The following is a 19476-nucleotide window of genomic DNA, read 5'->3' on the forward strand; positions in this document are numbered from 1 at the left end:
AATCGACCCACATGGATGACTGAGGGCTTGTCTCCAACATCATTCATTTTAGGAGATGTGCTAGCATCTCCACAATCTTAGTCAGGGTTTTCCTATCTGCTTTTGCCTCAGTGGCTGTTCAAACAGCCTCTGTGATTGCTCCTGAATAATAGCATTAGTTTGCTGTTGTGCAGCATTGGATATCAGCATTTGTTTGAGGATTTTCTCCATGTTTAGTCACTTTAGGTACTAGCCCTTTAAGTAGTAACTTACTACTGCTGGTCGCAGCCTCCAGCATATGTAACCTAGGGGACAGGTAGCAGGTACATAGCTCCTTGGAATGATCAGTCTTTCAGACACAGATAACAAATCCAGTGAAGTAGTGACAAACAGTGCAGTGTTTATTTGTGATATATACAAGTCTATATACGGGTGCTGTACAGTGTTCCAAAAACCAATAGGAACAAAAATAGCCAAACAAAAACATAGCCGTGTCTCGGCACTAACTACAATATTTACAGATCCTAACTACCAGGCTGAGCAAGCCTACAGCTTGTCAGCTTTCACATACACAGCTTAATCGCTTTTACCAACCTTTTTCTCTCCTAGACAGAAGTTGTCTGAGGTTCCCAGGCCAAGAGCACTTGGTGTCTGTCTAAGGCGAGTTTAAGTTAGCCTGAGAGAGAGGACTAAGACCTGAACTGGACCATGGATCAGAGATCCCTGAACATGTATGAGAGGAGCCTGGGAGACGTATAACCCCCAAACAGGACTTTTCCCGGCTCTGGAACGCTCTGCTACAAATCCTACCCCCTTGTTTCAACCCCAGGGTTGTAACACCTTCGAAAAGATGACCATTGGCCACAGTTTATGTAAGGGAGCACCCTGGCAGATTCTTATAATAAATTAGGGAATATTTGGGCTCTAGGTATACCTCCTGCCCGTTTAGAACTGAAAAGACAGTAAATGTGAGTTGTTGACATTTTTGACACAGTAGCATCACATTAGCTTCACAATAGCGTAGCATTCATAATTACATCATAAACAGGCATTCTGAATAATATTTGTGTGTGTGCAAATGATACTGGGAGCATATTTTTAGAGAACTATGTAAAGCACTTTTGAATCCCTAAAGAAGCCACAGTACAGAGAAAATTATTTTAAGTTGTTTTCTGAAAAATAAAACCTTCTCATGGTACTAAAATTTCAGGTAGGTTAATAAGTAAGACAGCTCCCTTGCGGCAACTGGTTTGGGGGTAGTACTCCTGTGATAAGTAAATACATGTTGTAACTTCCAGTAAAAATATGGTAAGTGTGTGTGAAGGAGAAAGGTAAGTCCCTAAAGGGTTTTACCATCATCTCAGTTCATGGTCATCTATGTTGCTGTCCTATCCATGCCCCGTGCCCAGATAGTCATCCAATATACCAAAAGCTAAGTTCAGGGCTGTTCTGTGGTCACAGGCCTGTGATCTAGTTAGTTAAGGTTTTTGCTGCCCGATGGTCAGCGAAGGAGCAGCTCTCTTCCATCCCAGGCAATCATTTTTTTAAGGTTGCCTGGTAGAAATTAGTTAGTTTTATCTATTTGCTCACTATTTTTCTACAGGTTTGATGTTTTTATGTAGATTGAACTATCATTTTTTTCTATGCACAATGCTTGCAAGATTCGTTTTTTTAAGCACAGTTATGATATTTCAAGATGGCTGGTCTAGGAATTATTCTAATATGATGTGGTGGAACAAGATGGTGGGCATGATCCACTTTATAAAGTACTTTGAGGGCAAAGCCAGTGGGACATGTGTAGAGAGTATTTTGTTCATGTCGGAGAGTTTGGTGGACTCAAGATCTTCCAGTTTGTTGGCCATGGCGGTTTGCCAAATATGTTGACCTCCACTGGTCAACTATTCCAAAAAAATGCCTTTACACACACACACACACACACACACACACTTTAATGTACTTTTGCCATTCTGTGAAGATTTACTGCTTTTGGTTTTCCATTGTGTCTCTCTTCTTAGTGAGTTAGCACTTAGGGGGTTACTTACGAAAGGCAAATCCACTTTGCACTGCAAGTGCACTTGAAAGTGTACTGAAAGGGCACTTGTAAGTACAGTCATTCTAAATCTGGGGTAGATCTGAAATGAGAGGGAGCATTGCTGATTTTATCATCCAATCATGTGCAAGCTAAAATGTTGTTTTTTATTTTCCTTGCATGCCCCCCTTGGATCTACAGTGACTTTACTTTCAAGTGCACTTTCAACTGCACTTGCAGTGCAAAGTGGATTTTCCTTTGGTAAATAACCCCCTTAGTGTATCTGAAGGGATCTAACAGTGCCTCTAAATTTTGATTGTGTAAATGTATAGGACATGTTACAATTGTCAACTGAAAAAATCAGAGGGCACTTTGCTCCTGTGTAAGAGCCGGTTCACACAGCGGGCGATGCGAGGCGACACGACTCGCCTCGCCTCGCTCTCGCAAGTCGCCCCCGTTCTGTACAATGGAACCGTTCTGAGAGGAGCGACTCGAGTCGCTCCGACTCAGAAAAAAGGTTCCTGTACTACTTTTGGGCGACCTCGGGGCGACTTGCATTGACTTCTATACAGAAGTCATCTGCAAGTTGCCGCTGAGGTCGCGGCAGGTCGCGGCAGGTCGCGGCGAGGCAAGTCGGAGTCGCCTCGCCTGCAGTGTGAACTGGCCCTTAAGACACTAATTGCAAGTAAAGTTGTAGGATATATTGTGGATATGTTTTTTCCTTTTGTATTCTAAACAAGACATTTTTTCATATTCCTCTAACAGAATTCTTTAAGGAGTTGGATGCATTAATGGGACCAATCACACTGCACAGTTCAATGGAGCACTTGGTTCAATACACTCGTCAAGGACTTTCATGGATTCGACAGAGGTCACATCATGTATTGTAGCAGCTTCTGGTCACTGGGTTTTATTTCCACTGGACTGCTAGAACTCCAAGTACTGAGCATTGTTCTATCACTGGCAGCACTTGTTTAAATATCTGTTTCTCCAGCATTGGCCAAAATTCATGAACTCCTTGTTATTATGCAGGTAATAATTTATATTAAATCCATGCAGATAGGCAAAACTTTGCATATTGTAAATGCATTACATTATCTGTTCTATGCACCCCAAATGGTTTATTTTGGAAATTCAGGACAATAATAACGTACCAAACATTCTCTTTTCACATGCAAGGGTCACTTTCTTATCTGTAGAACATTGTAAGAATAGGCCACTAAACTCCAGATTAAAAAAAAAAAAATTATATATATATATATATATATATATATATATATATATATATACCTGTTCAATAGACACACACAGAAGGGCTTAGCCCTGCCCCTTCTTCCTCTCCACTTCCTTTGATTGACAGTCCAAGTCCCTGTGTGAAATGTAAGCAAGGGGAGAAGAGATGCATAGCCTGAATCTCGTCTACGCTTTCTACCCCTTCACACAGGGAAAGGGGGACAGAAAAATGTAAAACTTTTTTTTACCTTAATGCAAGGAATGCATTAAGGTTAAAAATGTTTTGACTTTAGAACCACTTTGAAAAAAAAAAATTGCTTTAGAAAACTGTATACTGAGATGCTCAAAATGCTGCATAATATATTTTCATTTTATGTATACTTTAAAGAGACCCTTTCACCAGCTTAAAAAAATGCATGTTAAAGTAATACTAAAGCCTCTGTTTTTTTTTCGTTAAAAATAACAAACATGTTATACTTACCTGCTCTGTGTAGTGATTTTGCACAGAGCAGCCCAGATCCTCCTCTTCTTTGGGTCCCTCTTTGGTGCTCCTGGTCCCTCCCTCCTGTTGAGTGCCTCCATAGCAAGCAGCTTGCTCTGGGGCATCAGGGCCAAGCCACTGCTCTGTGTGTCTATTCAGACATGAAGATGTGGCTCGGCCCGCCCCCCTTTCTCTCCTCATTGGCTCACTGACTTTGTTTGACAGCAGCAGGAGCCAATGGCGCCCACTGCTCTCTCAGCCAATGAGGAACTGAGTCTTTCCTGCAGAATCGATGGATCTAGATGGACCTCAGGTACGTTTTAGGGGGGCTGATGCACAAAGAAAGCTTTCTATCTTAATGCATAGAATGCATTAAGATAAAATACCTTCTGCCTTTACAACCACTTTAAAGCACTGAAACAAACTGTTTGCAGTATTTTCCTTTCCAAAAATTATTTTTTATTCACTTGCAATGTGCCTTTGAACTTGCGAGAAAATCAGACCACTTCAGAAAGTAATTTCCTTTTCACACACCCCTCCCTCCTTGCACATGATAGACCTCTACACATCTGGGGGTATTTAAATAAAACCCTTTGCTGGCCCAGCATCTCCGCCCCTTCCTTTACCTCCCAACAAAACCTTTTATGTAGCAGCTGAAGGAGGAGCGAAGGGGAAATTATAGAGGGTCAGTTAAGTGACAGCGCCGAGTCTGCTGGGGCTGCTGACATCACAAGCAAGATGGCTGTACCCAACAACAGCCTCAGGGCTTTTTATTGTCAACACAGGTAAAAAATACAGCATAAAATACAGCAAATGCACACATCATTTTACGGTGAGATTTTTGTTGAATTGAATAGCCTGGCAGCAAAGTTCCATTCAAGGTAAACTTCTTCCTGGTATTGCTTACTGCTTTGTGTCATTCCTCTTACAAATAGCACATTGAACTGATACACAAATGGCTTCTATATACAACCTTACATGGTTTACTATATCTCAATGCATCTTCTTCCGTTATTGGCAAGTCATTTTGAATTGAAGATCCTTTACAAAGTACTTTACTCAACTGTGCCATATTTGTGAATTTTTGACGTCAAAATAAATATATTTCAATTTAATGTGCAGGAGCTTTAAGTGAAAGACAACATTATATTTATATCAAGAAACTTTTCACATTTTTACAGTACAATATTAAATAGGATGGTCTACAATGCTGATGAAAAGAGGAATAAAGTGTTGCCTAGTGCTTCAGTGTTTTCTCAAAACATGATAACCCAATGTAGCACACTTTCTAGATAATTAACAAAAGGGCCTTAATTATTATTATATCCAGAAGCACTTTTATATTTAAGAGATAAATGTTCATTACTCTGTACAATACTTTTATATGTGATATTAAAAATAAAAACTCTATAATCACAATTTGTGTGTAGATTTCATGTTTATAGTTTATGTCATTTCTAAACTCACATGATCGGTTTGACAGGACTTACCAACAGCTGTGTACCATATTAAAGAGGAACAGAACTCAAAAAGTGAACATTTGTTATGTTGTAGGGAACATATAGGGCCAGGGGCGGACTGACCATTAGGCCATTCGGGCACTGCCCGAGGGCCCCATGCCACTAGGGGTTGCCAGCCTCAGTAAAACCAGGGACAGTATGTAAAAACTTGTGTTTTTTTTTTTTTTACATCTGTCTCTGAAATGTCCCTTGCTGACATCCTTCTGGTCTAAAAATCCTGAGATTATAGCTGCCCCACCTCTCCAGTACCTTCTCCGCCAATAGAAACATGTCTGTGTATACTGTGTGTTTGTGTCTACTGTGTGGCCCCATAATCTCTTATTGCCTGGGGGCCCCATGATCTCCTATTGCCCGGGGGCCCCATGAGTTGTCAGTCCGCCCCTGCATAGGGCCATTCACACATACAGTAAGTGTTGCGACAATGCACCCTAAAACACACCCATTACCACAGCCAATGCATTGTACAGTAGACCCCAACGCACCACACCACAATGAATACAGCTGCTTTAATATAACACCCCTTAACACATGTGATTTTAACGCTCCACAAAGAATTTAGTGCAAATGAGTCTTTAGAAATATGCTTAAAGGATAAGTTCACCTTTACAAACAAGAAAAATAGATGCACATTTTTTTGCAGGTAAAAAAAATATGCATTTGTTTTTTTATTTTGTTAGGAGGCTGTAAAGCATTGCACCCACGAACAGCAGATCCTGGGTATAATGCCAAGCTCTTGCAGACTGTCTGTGTAGCTGTTTGCCCATAGCTCTGATACAGGCAGGCAGTTACAGAATGACAAGAAGCTCAATGAACTACCTAGAGAGCTCAACAGTGCCCTAGAGAACTACAAGATGACAACCACAAAGGCAGCTAGTACTTGTAGTTCATTGATTCACAGGGATCTGTGAATCAATGACGCGGCCAAGTGGGTGGAGCCCCACACGGCAGTGCTCTCTTTGAATTGTGACAGGGAGTGCAAGAAAAAGATCCCTGGCTTGCTGTCACAAGGGGGTATTGGGGGAAAGGGGTCAGATGCTGAACATGTTATTACATGTTCCACCCATATGTAGGGTGTAACATATATGTTCAGAAAGGTGAACTTATCCTTTAAGCACTGCCCTAAAAAAAATTATCTTTTGTCTTGAATTTCTACTGAAAATATCGGTGCACTTCCTGGTATGTGAGGCTGCCTAGGCACTCCGCTGCCTACAGAGGTTTAAGATTTAAGGCACTACAGATTTAAGACACTGCTGCCTCTGACTGCTAGTCTAAGGAAGTGTGGATTATGGTTTGGTGATGTAACTACCATAACCACAAAATGGCTCTATTCTGCTTATTAACATGACTTCTGTTGTGGTAACACGCACATTACCATAACACATGCTAATGGATGTTGGTGCAGTTTGGTTCAATTCATGCTGAATGGCAGCCTGACACACCTTTCCAGTGCACGTGTGTTGCAGTCCACTATGTGGCAACACACTTGTGATGATGTGATGCGCTAAAGAAAATGTTGCATTCATGATATTTAGTCCATTTTGGTGCCTTAGGTGTGAGCAGGGCAAATACAAAATAATTGTTTTCTATGTGCCCTTGTTGTGACTGACATTGATGCAGTGCAGAAAATGCCAGTCACCTGTGAACAGGCTCTAAATCCAAGAGGAAATGAATGTTGTTTAATATAGCTCAGTGACTGAAATAGAGTAAGAGTAATTTGCATAACAGACAAAAGTGGAACAACAGGCTGCTAATGAATCCCCCAGTACAAAAAGCATCTCCTGAAGTGAAATAAATCTACACTATGCTGTAAAAATTACTGGGACGTCTGCCTTTACACGCACATGAACTTTAATGGCATCCCAGGCTTAGTTTGTAGGATTCAATATCGAGTTGGCCCACCCTTTGCAGCTATAACAACTTCAACTCTTCTGGGAAGGCTGTCCACAAGGTCTAGGAGTGTGTCTATGGAAAAGTTTGACCATTCTTCCAGAAGTGCATTTGTGAGTTCAGGCACTGATGTTGGGCATCAAAGCCTGGTTCACAGTCTCCACTCTAATTCCTCCCAAAGGTGTTCTATTGGGTTGAGGTCAGGACTCTGTGCAGGCCAGTCAAGTTCTTCTACCCCAAACTCGCTCATCTATGTGTTTATGGACCTTGCATTGTGCACTGGTGCGCAGTCATGTTGGAACAGAAAGGGGCCATCCCCAAACTGTTCCCACAAAATTGGGAGCATGAAATTGTCCAACATGTCTTGGCATGCTGATGCCTTAAATGTTCCCTTCACTGGAACTAAGCGGAAAAATAGTGCCCTTGGGAGGGATTTTGCGGGTGGGAGTATAAGTAAGGGATAGATAACAACAATATATATAAAAGTAAACAATTTTATTCCAAAATAAAATAATAATAATAATGATAACAAATACTGTAAATATTCCTACAATCATTTAATAGAACATTGATGCATATAATGTTGCTAAGTTCTTGGATCAACAAATGAACTTCACAGAGGGAGTCCTGGAAGTGATGTGATCACAAAAAAATCCCAACATGTTTCGGAAAAGCAGAGGGAATAAGGGTAAATATATTTCCCTCCTCAGGGTTCAGATAGAAGCAAACTGTTATATGTCTAATAAACAAGAGAAAAGGAGGAATTACATTGTGATATCATACAACGTACAATATAAATTGTATATCACTATACTTTGTTTAACCGTTTCCCGACCGTCGCATGACGATGACACAGACAGGGAAAAGGGCGTACAGGTACGTCCCTTTGAATTTGCAGCCATGCCATTGCGTGCGCGCCACAGGCGGCACTCTCGTGTACCAGTCGGGACCCCCGTGATTCCGACCGCGGGTCCCGCGGACTCGATTGCCGCAGGGACACCCGCAATTATCTCACGGGGAGGAAGAATGGGGAGAAGCTGATGTAAACAGCATCACCCCGTTCTGCCTAGCAACAAGTGACACTGATCTCTGCTCCCTGTGATTGGAGCAGAGATCAGTGATCTGTAAAACACAGCCACGCCCCACACAGTTAGAAACACACCCCTAGGACACACTTAACCCCTACACTGCCACCTCCTGGTTAACCACTTCACTGCTAATGTCATTTACACAGCAATCATTGCATTTGTATAGCACTGATTGCTGTATAAATGACAGTGGTCCCATAAATGTGTCAAAAATGTCTGATGTATCCGCCATAATGTTGCAGTCACAACAAGAAAAAAAAATCGCAGATCGCCGCAATTACTAGTAAAAAAATATATATTAATAAAAATGCCATAAAACTATATCCTATTTTGTAAACACTATAACTTTTGCGCCAACCAATCAATAATCGCTTTTGCGATTTTTTTTTTTACCAAAAATATGTAGAAGAATACGTATCGGCCTAAACTGAGGAAAATATTTTTTTTTTTTTTATATTTTTAGGGTATATTTATTATAGCAAGTAAAAAATAATGTGTTTTTTTCAAAATTGTCGCTTTTTTTGTTTATAGCGCAAAAATGAAAAACCATAGAGGTGATTAAATCCCACCAAAGCTCTATTTGTGGGAACAAAAAGGACACCAATTTTGTTTGGGAGCCACGTCGCATGACCGCACAATTGTCAGTTAAAGCGACGCAGTGCCGAATCGCAAAAAGTGCTCTGGTCTTAAGCCAGCAAAATGGTCCGGTCTGAAAGTGGTTAACAGTGTGAATTCAATCTAAGCATCACATAAAATACCAAATAAAAAATAAGAATAGTACTTACAACAATAATATTCAATAGAAATAGTACACAGACCAAGCATGAAGAGAGACGAGGCTTCCAACCTTAAAACCGTTTTTGCATCGCAATAAAAGGCACAGAGTTCAATCTTATTGAATGATGGATCGGAAGATTAATAAACTTCAAGAAGAAAATGGGGCTGGGAAAAACCCAAATCTCTGTTTTCCTATATATGTGGTTTTGCGGTGACTAATGCCCACAGCCCTGAGCGGCAGATCAAAGCTCACAAGAAACAGCCACAGCGTCAGCGCAGCACCAATCAAGTATAAGGCTGGGTTCACACTGGAGCGGCTACGAGAACCGGATGTGATTCGCACCGCACTGCAGTGCAAATCACATCCGATCTCTGTGCGATGCGAGTTCAGCCATACAGATAGTATGGCTGAATTCGCATCGCACCCGCCGCAAACTCGCACGGGACCCTTTTTTTGGTCCGCAGCAGAATCGGATCGCATGGGTGTTCACACCATGCGATCCGATTCCTGTCCGAGTTTGCAGATCGCACTGCGATATGTGAACTGATCTGGGGGTGTCATTAAGGTTTCACTGACACTCCCAGCAGTCCGCATAGGGCAGTGTGAACTGCCAGCGGGAGGCATGCAATGCGAGAACCCGCATCGCTTCAGTGTGAACCCAGCCTTAAGAGTAAAAAGACTGTGAGTGTGTATATCTATTCTAATTTGTTGAAAAACAAAGGTATCTATAAATATAGAGTAAAAAAATAGGATTTTTGTACTCACCGTAAAATCCTTTTCTCTGTAATTCACTAACCGACACAGCTCCTTTCTGTAACTAAATGGGTTGTATAGCCTGCCATTAGGAGAAACTAGGCAAAATTGTTACACAATACACAGAACTATAATCCCGCCCCTGGGGGGTGGACCCTGTGCTATCAACCCTCCCCACTGCTCAAAGCAGCTTCAGTACGTCAACAAGCAGTATTACGTAGAAAAAAGGAGGGGTGGGTGCTGTGCTGGTCGGTGAATTACAGAGAAAGGATTTTACGGTGAGTACAAAAATCCTATTTTCTCTTATATTCACCGACCGACACAGCTCCTCTCTGTAACTAAATGGGACGTCCCCAAGCAGTGCCAAACGAGGTATGGGAAAAAACAGCATAAAAACTTCAACCACCATGGCAAGTGGGAACTAGTGAAACTAAACCCGCACAAAAACAGCAGTATGTTGAAAAACTCCACCATATAACCGGGTATACTCAACAGGAGCGAACCTCAAGGCCGCAACATTGCGGAGGTAATGCAACAGAGCATTAAACAAAACAGTACTGCGTTTTAATCGAAAAAAACAGGAAACAACTCAATTGCAACTACACGGCCACCTGCAAAACTTTGCGGCCAAAACCAGCATCAGCCGATGCACTGACGTCTGTCTACCTTGTGGAACTTGGTAAACGTATGGACAGATGACCAGGTCGCTGCCTTACACACCCGAGCGACAGACGCTTGGTGTCGGGAGGCCCAGGACGTTCCGATTGCTCTCGTAGAGTGGGCCGTGACTGGAAAGGGGGGCACCTGCCCCTTCAAGGCATAGGCTTGAACTGCAATCTGTCTGATCCACCTGGAAATGGTATCCGACGAGACCACCATGCCTTTCTTAGGAACAGCCACTGAAACAAACAGTGAGTCTGACTTCCAAAAGGGAGCTGTGGCAGACAAGTACACCTTCAGAGCCCTAACCACATCGCGGGCGTGAAGGGCCACCTCCTTGGGGTGCTTCGGCTTAGGACACAACAATGGCAATACAATGTCCTCATTGATATGAAAAGCCGAAACCACCTTCAGTAGAAAGGACGGTTGCGGACGCAACACCGCCTTATCCCTGTGGATGACCAGATAAGGCGACTTGCATGACAAGGCAGCCAATTCCGAAACCCTCCTGGCCGATGTGATGGCCACTAGAAAGACCACTTTATGTGAAAGGGTCCACAAGGGAATCTCCCTGATATTCTCAAACGGCGGCTTCTGAAGCGCTGACAACACTAGGTTCAAATCCCACAGAGGTAACGGAGGACGCACCGGAGGGACTACATGTCACACCCCCTGAACAAAGGTACTCACTAATGAGTGAGACACCAGGGGTCACTGTAAAAAGACTGCCAGAGCTGAAATTTGCCCCTTGATGGTGCACAACGCCAACTTCTGGTCTACACCTTGCTGAAGAGACAGCAGGATCCTGGATATAGAAAAGGAGCGCGGATGCCACCCTTTCTCCTCACACATAGAGATATAGGCCTTCCAAGTACGATGGTATATCTTTCTGGAAGAAGATTTCCGCGCCCTCAACATAGTTGGGATCACCGAGTCCGAGTGACCCTGGTTCCTCAATACCTGGCTTTCAACAGCCATGCCGTTAAAGCCAGCGATGGTAAAGCAGGGTGAAAGATTGGACCTTGAGATAGGAGGTCCTCTCGCAACGGCAGTCGACAGGGAACGTCTGCCACCAGACGCACTAGGTCTGCGTACCAGGCCCGCTGAGGCCAATCTGGGGCAACCAGGATCACTGGGATCCCCTCGGCTTCCACTCTGTGCAGCAGGCGTGGCAACAGTTTCAGTGGAGGAAAGGCGTAGATCAGCTGGTATTGATCCCACTGAGCCACCAGCGCATCCGTCACGTCTGCCCACGAATCTCTGGTCCTGGACACGAATCTTGGTACCTTCCAATTGAGATGGGAGGCCAATAGATCCACATCTGGTGTGCCCCACCTCAGGCACAGCAGCCTGAACATCTCCAGATGCAATGCCCATTCTCCTGGGTCCAGCATCTGTCGACTTAGATAGTCCGCCTGCCAATTTTCCACCCCTGGGATGTAAATGGCCGACAGGGCCGGTACGTGTCGCTCTGCCCACCGAAGTATGTGAGCAGCGGCTGAGATTTATGTTCCTCCCTGGTGATTTATGTACGCCACAGCCATGGCGTTGTCTGACTGTATTCTGATCGAACGTCCTTGAAGACTCATCGACCATGTGTGGAGGCACAACTTGATCGCTCTTAATTCGAGCAGATTGATTGGCAACTTGGATTCCTCCGCCGACCAGAGGCCCTGATCACTCCACCCCATCCGGACAGACTGGCGTCCATAGTGATCACCGTCCAAGTCAGAGGAAGGAACGATTTCCCAGACTGAATCGCCGGGGACCTTACCCATCAGATCAGGGAGTCCCTGACTGGTTGGCTCACCTGGATCTGATGATCCAGGGACAACGGAGATTTGTCCCACTTCGTCAAAATCTCCCTCTGCAGGACTCTTGTGTGGAACTGGGCATAAGGTACCACCTCGAAGGAGGCCGCCATGAGCCCCAGTACTTGCATGCAAAAGCGGAGCGACGACCACTTGTGGCTCATCAGTAGATTGACCGCAGATCTGAGAGCCCTCAATTTGTCTGAGGGGAGAATAACCCTTGCTTCCCTGGAGTCAAATAGTAACCCAAGGTACTCCAGACGCTGAGTCGATACCACCACCGACTTCTTTAGGTTCAACAGCCACCCAAATTCTTGCAGGGTCTGCAAGGTGATCGACACATCCTCCTCTAATCCTGAGGCAGAAGAAGCTCTCAGGAGGAGATCATCTAGGTAACCCACGATCGCGATCCCGTGTTGTCTCAACAACGCCAACACTGGAGCCAGTACTTTGGTAAAGACTCGGGGAGCTGATGCCAGGCCAAAAGGAAGAGCCACAAACTGGTAGTGGGCTGCCCCGGCGGCCAAACGCAGAAACTTTTGATGCCGAAGGCATATGGGTATGTGCAGGTAGGCATCCTGAATGTCCAAGGACACCAGGAAGTCCCCTTGATCGAGTGCAGCGACTACTGAGCGAACTGATTCCATTCTGAACCTCTGCACTTTTACAACGTGATTGAGGGCTTTTAAGTCCAATATTAGACGTACCCCTTCCTTCTTGGGAACCGCAAACAGATTTGAGTAGAACCCCTGGAAGCGTTCCGATTCCGGAACCGGTACAATCACCCCCTGATTCAGCAAGTCCCTCACCGCCCCTAACAGGGCCTCCCGGCGAACCGGGGACACGGGTATGCTGGAGGGGAAGAATCTGTTTGGTGGCCAAGAGAGAAACTCTATCTTGTAGCCTGTGGAAATCAGATTGCAGACCCATTGGTCTGATAACCGGGAGGTCCACCAGGCTGCAAACTCCCGAAGACGACCGCCCACCCGAAAAGTGGGTGGGGGCAAACCTTCATGCGGTAGCACTTTTGTTTGCAGGCTTGTTAGGCTTGCGGTTCCAGGGATGCTTCTGACCGTTCGTGGGCGTCCTGTCGGGCTGGGGGCATTTTGCCGAAGCACCGGGCGGACGAAAAAGCCACTTGTGAGCGGAAAAAGAGGGCCCTTGCCTGCGGCGTGTGGGAGTTGTGTACTCTTACCACCCGTGGCATTTTTAATAATGTCATCCAACGAGACTCCAAAGAGCCAGTTGCCAAGGAAGGGAAGAGCCATCAGGGCTTTCTTGGATGCCTGGTCAGCAGACCAGCATTTCAGGCAAATGAGGCGCCTCAGCACCACAGCTGACACTGAAGCCTTGGATAACAGGGGGAGAGTATCCAGGGCCGTGTCAGAAATGTACTTAAGGCCATGCACTAGTTGGTCTGCTAGCACTACGCAGACAGGGGAGGCATTCTGCTCTCCCAATTTGCGGTGCAAAAGTTTTGCCCACTCAGTCAGTGTCTGCGACACCAGTGCGGATGCCAGTACAGGTCGCACGGCTGACCCCACAACCGTAAACAAGGAACGAGCCACCGCCTCGGCCTTCCTGTCCATGGGATCCTTGAATGCAGGAGTCCCCTCAACTGGGATTGTGGTTACTTTATTTAACCTAGATACTGGGGGGTCCACGACTGGAGGAGCTGACCACTTTTTGAGAAGGCTTTCCTCAAAGGGGTAACGCACCGCCAAATTTTTGGGGACCGAAAAGATCCGTTGCGGGCGACCCCATTCCCTGTAGATGAATTTGTCAATATAAGTCAAATACGGGAACACCTTAGGTGAACGTTCTGGCTTGCGGGACCCAAAAGGGACTGGTACATCAGCAGAGGGATCCGCTGGCTCCTGAATCTTCAGGGTATCACGCACAGCTGTGATAAGTGCTCCAACAAGCGCCTAACCCGGACGGGGAATCATCCTCACTGTCCGAACGGTCCTGATCAGCCACGTCTGATAGGTCAGAGCAGGGGTCTCCAGCCGCAGCAGGGCCTGAGTCTGCATCAGAGCTCTCCCCAGGGCACAGGGGGGGGGGGGGCAGGGGCCTCTTACGTGCACCTTTCCTGCCATGTGCCGCCTCTATCTTAGCAACATAGGAGTCAAGGACCGCCGTCAGGGTGTCCATGCGCACAGCACTAACCGCAGGTGACCCGGGTGCTATAGCCTGGATTTCGGGGGAAGAAACACCAGTTTCTGAAGCCATGCTGACCCTAGCCTGTCTGCCATCTGCAAGGGGACTTAGGACAGTGAAGGTCCCACCCTCCTGCTGCTGCTGTGTGTGGGGGGGTACTTAGCGCTAGACTCACCACCCTGGGGCGTTCTGTGAAAGCCACAGCAGTGCCTGTAGTCCCTAGGAGGTTCCCAGTTGCAGAGAGGAGAAAACCGCGTCAGCAGCAGCAGCTATAAACAGCGGTACAGCGATCTGCAGAGCTAGCTTCAGCGTTCAGCAAGAGCCATCCAGCGTCCTGAACACACAGTGGACACAGGAAACAGCAAGTGAGAGCACATGTAATGCTGCCACAAGAGAACAGCGGCAAAAAAAGCGCTCAGACTTCGAGAAAATGGCCGCCAATGCAAGTAATAGGAAATCCTTAGGAAAATGGCTGCTGAAGCTCATCAGGGGAATATCAAAGCGCTGCGCAAACTGTTGGCGCTATATAAATCCTGTATAATAATAATCATAATAATATCCCCACACAGCTGCGCAGCCAATACAGGGAAGCTGTAAGTGTGGAAAAGTACTGTGAAAGCCGATTATTGTGGACACCCCCAGGTGGCCGCGCAAGATATTGCAACCCTACAAAAGTAATGCCCCGGGGAAGGAAAAGAAAAGTCCCCGGGGCTCCTGTGTGCTGGGGAGCCTCAGAGTCTTCCTCAGAGGCCAGCAGTGTTGTCTCCTTCAGCTTCTTATATATATATATATATATACGCAAGTGTGCATTCCTAGAACACCTCCCAGAGGGGTTCAGAGGTCCCGCAAGAGGGCAACGCCCAATTAACAATTAAGGAATACATCCATGCACACATCTACATAAGTAAACATACACACATACACCTATACAATCGATTGACTAAGTACCCATAGAGCAATGCGGATGGTGTTACAAACATCTGTACCCACAGTGAGTAGTTAAAAAAATCTGTACATATGCAGAAAAAGTAATCAAACGACAAAGGTCAAACAACAAAGGTCAAAAGGTGGGCAAACATGTCAGTGCTATGTGCCACCAATAGATGTGGTAACTGCCACATCAGTGGCGTTATTAACCTCTCATCATGACCGGACACATGTCTGGAACGCATGCTGTATTGTTTGCGATCCAAAAAACTGGAAGTGCGGACCAGACGTCACTTCCCGCACATCCACCTTCGCGCAGGGCTGACGCAAGATATAATACTCAGCCGCCGCCATTTTGCTGTAGACTATCCCATAGAGGGCAAAGCAGACATGTCTGCCACTCTCTGTACAGGCCAATGCTAGCCCAAGCCAACCAAGAGAGGGAGACCGGTTCTTCGCAAGGAGCACATACCGCCCTTAGGGTACCAGCCAAAAAGATCCCTGAGCCCCTCTGGGATCAAATCGCCAAAATAGGCGACTCTCAATAGATGCCCTCATCAAAATACACACACACACACACACACCCCTTAATATATTATATTAAATTAAGATCAGGTGGACATAGGGTACATATATACCAATGTATATACACACATACATATGGTAAAAACTCATAATGAACATTGTAGACACCCATGGCCATAGCTGAAGGAGCTAGAAAAAGGTACGCACCATGGTCGACCAAAGAAGTTGAGTGCACGTGTTCAGAGTCATATCCAGTGGTTGTCTTTGGGAAATAGATGTATGAGTGCTGCCAGCATTGCTGCAGAGGTTGAAGGGGTGGGGGGTCAGCCTGTCAGTGCTCAGACCATATGCTGCAGACTGCATCAATTTGGTCTGCATGGCTGTTGTCCCAGAAGGAAGTCTCTTCTTTAGATGATGCACAAGAAAGCCTGCAAACAGTTTGCTGAAGGCAAGCAGACTAAGGATATGGATTACTGGAACCATGTCCTGTGGTCTGATGAGACCAAGATAAACTTATTTGTTTTAGGTGGTGTCAAGTGTGTGTGGCGGCATCCAGGTCAGGAGTACAAAGACAAGTGTGTTTTGCCTACAGTCAAGCATGGTGGTGGGAGTGTCATGGTCTGGGGCTGCATGAGTGCTGCCAGCACTGGGGTGTTACAGTTAATTGTCAATTGCAGTCACTGTGCCCATCAAAAGAGAGAGACGAGAGAGAGAGAGATGAGAGAGAATAGAGAGGGAGAGAGAGAGAGAGAATAGAGAGAGAGAAGGAGAGAGAGGGAGAGAGAGAGAATAGAGAGAGGGAGAGGGAGAGAATAGAGAGAGATAGAGAGAGAATAGAGAGAGAGCGAGTGAGAGGAGAGAGAGAGAAGGAGAGAGAGGTAGAGAGAGAGAGAGAGAGAGAAAGAGGGAGAAGAGAGAGAGAAAAACACAGAGACAGAGAGAGAGAGAGAGTGACACCTTTCTTTAATCTTCGTTCTGTCCCACTCCCAGTCACAGCCACCACAGCCATTATTCAGCGTGACTCTGGAGGTTGAGGGAGAAGGGGGGGTCACTGCGCCGGTGTCCTATCATATAAGGTCCTCCATCCGATAGTGTCCGCTGCATACTGCGCATGCGCAGTACACAGCAACACAGATTCCGAAAATTGCCGAGGATGAACAGCGCCTGTGCCGTGAGTCCAGGTTCTATCCCCACTATCCAAGTGGACATAGAGTAGGAATATAAAAGAGCCGAGCGCAGCGAGGCCGAGCCCAAAGCGTGGCGAGCGAAGCTCGCCCGCGAGGGGCCCTCTAATATTCACAACCCTATGTCCGCATGGATGGTGGGGCTACCACCTCCACTCACGGCGCAGGCGCCGTTCAGCTTCTGAGATTTTCCGAAGCTTTGTCTGCTCCGTACTGCGCATGCACAGTACGGTGCGGACACTATATGATGGCCGGACACTATATGGCAGAACACTGGCGTTCTCCTGCTGCTTTCCTCAGGCTTTGCCCATCAACACAAATTTGGCCCCTTGCTCTGCCCATCATTGAAATTTCCACTCCCTTCATGTAAATAGCCGTCCCTCACCTACATGAACGTGCCCCGGCAACACGAAACAGCAGCTGATCGTAAACTAAGCCGTTCTGAGGCTCCATGCAACGCATGCGCAGTTAAACCCCCGGGCACTATTCGATAGCTGAACACTTCTTGACAGAACACTGACACTTAGACACTCTGGGCTATTAGCTCCATCCAGCCTCAATAGCCCCACCTTAATGACGCCTCAATATGCTTATGAATCCTACCCCTGCAACCTATATAACTGCAAGCAAATGCGGTATGTCAACAGTCTTTTGACATTGTTCATCACTCAACAGGTTGCTGCAAGAGAAAGGAGACACCCTGAAATAGGAAACGTGGGGCAGTGGGATGGCCCCACCTTACACTGGAACACAGGCAAGGAGGGTATCAGGTGGTAGCTGCTGTCCTAAACTAGGAAAATTATAGCTGGAAACTAGCTGTAAAACACAACATATGTGCATTCTTTTTCTCTGATTCCCTGCATTATATTAGGAATGCTATGGCTGGAAGAACAATGATAGAAAAATACAATACATTAGTCACTGTAGCCATAAGAATGGTACTTCTGTCATATTACATCTACATCACAGGCCTCACACCACTAATATTAACATTTCTATGGCAACCAGCATTTTAAGACTCAATGTCTGATGCAGCCAAAACATCTGCAATTGTCAAGCCTTTGTTTTCTAAACATCAAGTATAAGGAAGTGAAATAGAGGTTTTAGATTTTACACCATTGTAACCATTGTCTTTTCTTTTAGATAGGCCTTCACAAGAATTTGTGGAGTTTAAAGTGGTTGTAAACCCTTACAACACACTTTGACCTACAGGTAAGCCTAGATTAAGGCTTACCTGTAGGTCCAAGAAATATCTCCTAAACCTACACGGTTTAGGAGATATTTGCCAAAAGACGGGCACCGCTATCTACGGCGCATGCGCCGTAGACAGCGGCGCGCAGGCGCACTGACCTCGGCACTGTCAATGGCGAATATGCCACGCGTGGTGGCTCCCGTGCACATGTGCGGGAGTGACGTCATCGCGGCTTCGCCAAATGACAGCGGCGGAGCGGCGAGACCCACCGAGAAGATGGATGTGCCAGACTACAGGGGACAGCGGTGACTTTGCTGGCTCCTGTGTCAGGTAAGTGACACATAATGGACTACTACGGTATGCGATGCATAGTAGTCCATTATGCTTTGCCTTTGCAGGGAATGAAAGAGGAAGTAAACTCATCAGGGTTTACTTCCTCTTTAAAGAATACTGCTTCTTGGTTCAGCCTTACAGCTAATTAGATTAGAGTAGACCTATAGGCAAAAAAATTTTTTTTTTGCCATCTGTATCCCTTTTCGAAGATTTCCCTTCACTTTCTGTCCTATAGCCAAACAGGAAATGAGAGGAAATCCCTGCAAATGAAGGAAATTCCTTATAGACCCAGAACTAGTGTCCGCATTGGAAGATTTACCCTCTATTACTTTTTTTGGGCACAACCAAAAATTTGGGAAATTACTTTTACTTTAACTTTTTAACCACTTCAGCCCCGGAAGGTTTTACTACCTTAATGACTAGACCATTATTTGTGATACGGCACTGCGTTACTTTAACTGACAATTGCATGATCATGCGACGCTGTACCCAAATAAAATTCATGCCCTTTTGTTTTCCCACAAATAGAGCTTTCTTTTGGTGGTATTTGATCACCTCTGCGTTTTTGTTTTTTTGCGTTATAAACAAAAAAGAGCAACAATTTTGAAAAAAATATATATATTTTTTTTACTTTCTGCTATAAAACATACCCAATAAAAAAAAAATGAAAAAAATCTAATTTCTTCATCAATTTAGGCCAATATGTATTCTGCTACATGTTTTTGTTAAAAAAAAAATCCCAATAAGTGTATGTTGATTGGTTTGCGCAAAAGTTATCGCGTCTACATACTATGGAATATTTTTATGGCATTTTTATTTATTTATTGTTTTTACTAGTGATGGTAGCGATCAGCGATTTTTAGCGGGACTGTGACATTGTGGCGGACAAATCCAACACCTAACTGACACTTTTTTGGGAACCAGTGGCATTATTAT

The 19476-nt window shown here is 45.3% G+C and overlaps 1 protein-coding gene across 9 annotated transcripts in view; it reads left to right on the forward strand.

Annotated features, from left to right (window-relative positions):
• AFF3 (ALF transcription elongation factor 3) overlaps positions 1-5141 on the forward strand; it is a 498510-nt gene extending 493369 nt beyond the window's left edge. For all 9 annotated transcript variants that reach the window (XM_077482709.1, XM_077482710.1, XM_077482708.1 and 6 more), the window contains one exon: positions 2774-5141. In XM_077482709.1, the coding sequence (XP_077338835.1) occupies positions 2774-2898 (125 nt within the window). In that variant the 3' untranslated portion in view covers positions 2899-5141. The remainder of the gene's footprint in view (positions 1-2773) is intronic.
• Positions 5142-19476: the final 14335 nt, after the last annotated feature.

This window comes from Lithobates pipiens, unplaced genomic scaffold, assembly GCF_037356315.1.
Source record: "Lithobates pipiens isolate NorthernLeopardFrog02 unplaced genomic scaffold, aLitPip1_a1.2 Scaffold_16, whole genome shotgun sequence".
Classification (NCBI taxonomy): domain Eukaryota; kingdom Metazoa; phylum Chordata; class Amphibia; order Anura; family Ranidae; genus Lithobates; species Lithobates pipiens.